The sequence below is a fragment of the Lepidothrix coronata genome, unplaced genomic scaffold (genome assembly GCF_001604755.1).
Source record: "Lepidothrix coronata isolate B3197 unplaced genomic scaffold, Lepidothrix_coronata-1.0 Scaffold5, whole genome shotgun sequence".
In the NCBI taxonomy this organism is placed as follows: domain Eukaryota; kingdom Metazoa; phylum Chordata; class Aves; order Passeriformes; family Pipridae; genus Lepidothrix; species Lepidothrix coronata.
Genome location: NW_016690185.1, coordinates 668,311 through 675,236, shown reverse-complemented (window position 1 = coordinate 675,236; position 6,926 = coordinate 668,311). Strand labels below are relative to the sequence as shown.

The following is a 6,926-nucleotide window of genomic DNA, read 5'->3' as shown; positions in this document are numbered from 1 at the left end:
ATCTGCCCAGGGGGCTGGGAATCGAACCCGGGTCGCAGCGGTGAGAGTCCTGCACCCTAACCACTAGACCACCAGAGGCTGTACAGGGAGAAAAAGCCACCTTTGTTTACATCTTTGTGGTGCTAAAGAGTAGTTTACTTTTACTTTTTGATTTATGCCTCTTTGTTTATTAGTATGAATGAAATTTGACTGCACTGTAATCAAAAGCATCTATCTTTTTTTCCTGATTGGGAGGCAGTGCAAAGCAGGAACAAGGTCAAGTATAACATACTGGCTGACAACCTTGCAGTCACTTTGTCTCCAAGGTCTTAGTCAAATCAAGTAAATTATCCTTTAATATATCTGTGAACAGAGCATATAACCTCTATGAATTCAGCCCTCATTCTATGTTTGGCTATTTGGTCATAATAAATTTGTTTTCTGACCCATTGAGTCAATAAACTTAATTTCAAAATTAATCTTTTCAGGCTTCAAACTCACTGGATCCAATTATGAAGCCAATCATTCCCTTTAAATTTAATATTCTGAAACTTGGTGGTCTAGTGCTTTTTGCTGTTATGTGACTCTTTGGTACTTAACTTTATATTAGATAGCCCATAAAATTAAATCTCCAAGGAAGGGAGCATCAGAACAACTCCAAATCTTAAATCTTCAGTTACAAACATTAGTACCAAATGCTCCTTTTTTCTGCAAAGGTTCCTTTTAATTGACATTATGCACAACACACATTCTACAGTATTTTGTTATGTGTATTTAACTATGCAAAATAGACTAAGCAGGAGCAGGAATGCAGATTTGGGTTATTTTTGTTTGGGGGTGGCAATGGTGATATTTTTAGGTTTCTTTCTAAATTTGATCTAGTCTAAATACTTTAAGTTTCACTTAATGGAGTAAAACTCTTAATTTTTTCTTCATTTATTTCTGGTAATTTAGACAAACTTATTCTATTGGGAGACCCATTATAATTTCAAAACATATTTATTTCTATTCTTGCGAGGCATGGCTGCTGATATAGATAATTTTAAATGGTCATGACTTCACAATACCTGGAGCAATATTTGCATTTCTTACGAGAAAAGCAACTTAAAGTTGCAGAAGTCCTTTTCCTTACAAACTTCTCATCCCAGCCATGCAGCTCCCTGACAACCCCGGCTATGTAGAGATGCAGGGTACAAGGCACAGCTTCTGGAGCACAAATAAACTCAACTCCACCAGGACAAAAGGCAGGAAGGACTGATGTGCACTTCTGCCTAAACTACTTGAGTTCAGAAGCTCCTGAGACCAGTAGATTACCGGCTTATTCCAGTGTTGCTACTCTTGCTAAACCTACTGCAGAAGAGGGCTGGGAAGGAGTTAGAAGTTGGGAGCAGTCAGTGCCCAGATGACCTGGGGCTTTCTGGAGCACTTTCATGGCACTTCAGCGTGGTCTCCTGTCAAACCTTCTCCCAGCTGGGAATCTGTGGGGCATGTAGCACTGCAGTATGCATTTGTCCTGTATACAGGAGATGATTCTTTTCATTAGAATGATGACAAAAGTCCTAATTCTGAACACAGCAATTGCCATTCAGGGATGGATAATTTGCAATATTACTTAGTGCTGTTTTGAGACATTAGTGATGACTTATTCTTTACTGTTAAAACAGTCCTATCATTTTAAGCAAGTGCTTATTACAGCACTTCTTATCTAGGGGAGGGAGGGAAGATTGCTTAACAAGATCCATTAGGAAATTCAAGCCTTAAATAAAGTGACCACAAAGTCCTATCAGCTCCCAGAAACACAGCAGCTGTACATATTTAATGTAATACAACACTATATTGTGGTGGAGATCCACTGCTTAAAACATACATAAGGCAGGTGAAATGTGACTATTTTGCTTCTCTGTTTGAAAAATGAGAAAGTGTGGAGTGGTATAACTTCTTAAATACATAAATAAGCATTAGACTCGTGGAGAAGACAGGTACGCTGTTGGACTAGAAGTTATAGATTAAAGGTCAGCAGTTAAATCTGAAACTACTGCAGCCTGGTTCCTTTGATCTTGTTCCTCTTGTTCCACTCTATTACTAACAGGTGAGATGTAAAACAAGAAGCATGAGGGTCTGTTGAATTCTACTGTACTTGTCTTAATTTAATGGCAGCACTTCCTAAATATTCTATCCCCTGATCATTTAGTGCCATAAACACACGTGCTACAGCTACAGATTTCCCCTGTTTGCTCAGATCCTGTGCAATTCCAGGTTTCCACAGGTCCAAAGGGGAAAAAAAATTTACTTACTGGCTTAGCTTTGAAGCAGAGCCAATGTAGCAATAAACAGGCTATCAAAAATGTTATCTCACCATGTTTTGCCAAGTCCTCCTATATGACATTTTGTTAGTTTGCAACCCTTTTAGTGAATAATAAGACATTTCACTGGTATATGATAGGAACATCTACTGTATTATGAGATATATATATGTGTGTGTATATATCTATATATATATACACACAAAAAAAATTATAAATACAGAGAGCTTTCTGGATGGAAATATTCAGCATCGTTTAGCTTTCAGAAGAAGTTAACAGAGGTGTAGGAAAGGGAACTAAGGAGAATGAGATGCTCTAATTCATTCCTCCTCATAATACAAGGACAAGGAGGCCTCCAATAAAGCACAAGCATAATAAATAATAAATCAGGTAAAGGGGAACTTTTTCATATCCTGCCTGACTGATTGAATTCATGGTCATAAACTATTACTGAACCCTGCTATTAATGGGTTACTAGAAGGTTGAAGAACACCTATGCATTATGTTAACATGTATTTATTTTCATTTAGTAGGGAACTAAACCTCCTATTTCAGGATCTAAGATGTAGGTGAAAAAGAATCCACTAAGAACTACTGTTCTTTCATCTGCATCTCCAAGTTTTCCCAAATTATTTGGTACTTATCAATTCTGAACACACAGTACCACCTAAGCGGGATCCCTGATAATGCCTCCATTACTATGAACTATCTTAACTATCTAACCCATGTAAATTTGTGACTGGAAGTCATAGGAGCACTCAGCTGACAGGGATCTGTATCCTGTCAGCCTAGAGTTTCTAGACTGTGCCTTACACGTTGTTAACGCACACTGAACTGCATGTGCATATACGTGTGTGTGTGCACGTACACTTACATCCATGTGAGTTTATTTTCGAATGAGGAGTACTTAAGGAGCATGTATTTCCCTCCTCTACACTTTTCTTTAGACAAAAAGAATGTAAACAACACTTCAGAGAAGACTCATGTGACTTTTACTTGCCTGTCTGCTCCAGTAGACACTATGAGCTTGATTCTCCAAGACTGCCATTAAAATTCCACTCTACTGATTTTTGCAACCTAATTCTTCAGGCGTTTTTTTTTTTTTTTTGGTAGGATGATGTGACCCAAATTTATAAAGGAGGTTAATTTGTTATAACATTGCATCTTGAATATAGAATCCATATGTATTTATTTGTTATTATCATAGGTGTAAAAGACCAGATTTAGAGACCTGAATTCAATTTGAACTTGACAGGCTTGGTATGTTCTGTAGCATGAGGGAAGATGGCATCATTTAGGATGCAGAGGGTTTTATGAATGATAAACATCTCTAAGACAATAAAGCTACCTGAAGTCTCACACTATTTAGCATCAAAAGGACATAGCTACTTTTTAAACAACTAAAAATGTTGGAGTGTTTCTTCCTTATTTTTCTTTAAATGACATATTGCACATTCTGCTATACAGAAACAGCTGCTGAAGCAACCTAGAGGGCATTTTCAGGGACTGTACTTCAGTGATTACAGCAATTTTTGTAGACATTCAATATTAGGATTGAATTCTAATTTTAGACAGAGTTAAATTTAAATTGAGTAGGAGGGACTTTGATGTTACTTTAGATGTTCTAACATTGCCTACCCCAACCCAAAAGCTGTATAGTGTCTGAATTTTGCAGCACTGATAATTTATTAGTAATGATACATTTTAAAAGTATGAAACTAGAGCTCACTAGCAGCAGTGAAAAGATGTCCACTATTGTGATGGGAACGAGACTTAGGCCCTGAAAGCATTTACCCACTGGTCATGATTCCAGTGCCCTGGGACTTGGTGACACTGTCATACACAACCCCCCTCTACTCTATTTCCGTGATACCTCCTCTTAGTTGTGTATAGCAAGTATCCTGGGACCTCAAAGCCAAACTGGGAGTCATATTAATGCTTATCAGTATTTAAATTCCCTGACTCTCACAAAACTCAAGCATGAAGCTGAAGGAAACTGAAAGAAAGAAGGTTAGTAAAGGGCTGACAGTCCAAAAGACAATACAGATGGAAAGTGGAGGGATTAGTGAAAGAGAAAAAAACAAAAGAAAAAAGCTTCTATTAGATGCTAAATAAGACCCAAGCTGGGTCATAAAGCTATGTCTATGTAGATTGCATCTTTCCTTATTTCTCTTACCTTGTTTCTCTTGAAATATGCTCTTCGGCAAGCTGCAAAGCACTTCTCGCTGCAGAAGCATTTCACTTCACTTCCCATACTCAGGGAATAGCGCTTGATTCCAACTTTCTGGCACCAGGCACACATTATTTGTACATTTGACACATCATCTTCTACAACAAAAATATAAGAACAAGGTTTACATGAGATGCAAACTCCTTCCTCAGACATCTGCACAATTACTCTTAGATACAAATAGCACTGCTTCATCTTATTTCTAACTTCCTCTCTGTCAGAGAGCAGAACTGTGCATGCCTGTGATCACCAGCTTCATCCTTAGGCAGCCGGAGACCCATACCAGCCAGCCTTGGCAGACTAAAACCTGCTTCTAAAATGGCTGGAAAAGATGATTAGCTTCAGAAATGGTGCATGGCTGAAAATCTCTGGAAATCTCAAGAAATTTTTAGTGTGTTTAAGAGTGCACAACTCCTTATTAAATGAGTAACCAAGGCTGGAGGCTGAGTATTGTTGCTTTGTTCTTGTTACTTACAGTCTGCAGTAGTGAGCCCCTGAGATGTTCTGCTCAGCAAGCTGGTGACAAAACACAGCTAGAAGAGACTGCACCAAGGCAGGTCTCTAACACAAGCCCTCTTCTAAATAGGAGGAAGGAACATGGAATGCCCCTTTTCTGCAGTTTTGAAATAATGACTAGCGTAAAACAGCTTTTGTGTGAATTCGACAGTCACAGAAACACAGACCTGAGCAAAACAGAAGATGCAGCACTGTGGCAAAATCTGCCATGTTATTTTCCAGTCATTATGCTCATCGGTCAAATTTTATTTCAGGCAGAGTTCCCAAGCTTCTTTCAAGCTCTTCTCTAATGTGTGTTATGAATGTGGCATGTAATGCCTTCTGTCATGTAAAAAGACCTCAGGACTTATTTGCTAAAGGGCAGCAATATCCTTGTGTGGTCATCGTTCCCACCTCAGCTTCACAGACAAGGGCAGTGAATAGTTAAGCCTACTGAACAGATCAAGGTAATAAGTTAGCAGGAATCTTTCTGTCTTAGAATTCTTCAGTTCTCATGTCCAGTTTATGATACAGAGTGACCTTTCAGTTACAGACAGCAGCCATTGTCTAACTTCTGGAAAAAAAATCCCTGAAGACTAATTGTTAAAGTAGTTCCTGATCCATGAGCTGTGGAGAATTCATAGCTCAGAGATTCTGTCATGCAGCCATCCTATTTCCCTATAAAGGATTTGTTTTTGAAGCTACGCTGTCATCGTTCTGTAAAATTATTGGCAAACTAATTTTTAGCAGAGTGATTTGGCTCCTTTCCCTGACTATCATAACTCAGAACTACATGCTGCATTTTACTCACCTTATTGGAATAAATACTGCTAGTTTAATAACTTTTTTTCCTTCGACAAATTGTGTTATGATTTACAGCAACAAATAAAATTCTACAATGTAAAATAATGACCTCTTAGTTTTAATCAGACTGTCTACCTTTAAACCAATATTTAAGGCTAAGTTATAACACAGATTTGTGTTTAATGTATTTTATCACTTATCCTTTAGTGTGGGATTTGCCAATATTATAAATACCTTCATATACTGCACATCAAGGGAAATCAAAACACTATTGCCAAAATTATCACGAGCCATCTACAGGGTCAAAAAGCCTGCCCCTGAGCTGACTGTAATATCAGCCATGCACACAGGGTGCTGCTACAGTGGTGTTGCACAGGGTCATTGCAGCTTTCTCTCCAGACAAGTCTTGTCCAGGATGCTAACTACTCCAGCACAGACCAAGAGCTCTTCCTCCCGCTTCTATCCTGAGCCATTTTAAAATACTAAGCTTTTACAAAGGGACCTGGATTCAGCTACTTTTACACCATAATAAACCAATTCTTTAAAGACTGAACCTGCCCCTTTGAATGTATCAGGGCAACAGAAGATCCTCTGAATCAAAGGAACCAGATGGCAGACTCTTGTTTCAGATAACAGCAACATTTATTCGCCTACTGATAAGAAGTATTTTATCTCTGGAAAAGAGAAGATCTACCAGTGATACCTTTCTAATAGCCTTCATTTCTGGTGAGAGTAACTCTCTTAAATGAAAAAAGAATATTACAGAGCTGAAAGAGAGTTCACTGGCAAAGTAGGTGCTGGAATAGCTCTTTTTGAAGCAAGTTGTCTTGTCTGGGGCACAGTTTTAAGGGGAAACACAGAGCTTCACCACTGGAATTCTCAGGGGCTTTCATGAGCGACTTGATAGGGAGAACACCTCAGCTATCATTCAACTCCTGTTCACTGATACTCATGAACTGTCTCCCATGGATAATCAGAAAGATCCACACAATTGTCTGTTTTCAATTACACAGGCTCCCACCAGCAGCTGTTTACATGGAAAAGCCACATTATGCATTTTTCTGCAGGAGGTTATGCGGGCCAGTAAGATTCAATCCACCTCCTTCTACCAAAGA

At 38.6% G+C, this 6,926-nt stretch overlaps 1 protein-coding gene across 3 annotated transcripts in view; it reads right to left on the bottom strand.

The window, feature by feature from the left end:
• SOBP (sine oculis binding protein homolog) overlaps positions 1–6,926 on the bottom strand; it is a 116,453-nt gene that overhangs the window by 88,267 nt on the left and 21,260 nt on the right. For all 3 annotated transcript variants that reach the window (XM_017829084.1, XM_017829105.1, XM_017829094.1), the window contains one exon: positions 4,459–4,610. In XM_017829084.1, coding sequence (XP_017684573.1) covers positions 4,459–4,610 — 152 coding nt within the window. The remainder of the gene's footprint in view (positions 1–4,458; positions 4,611–6,926) is intronic.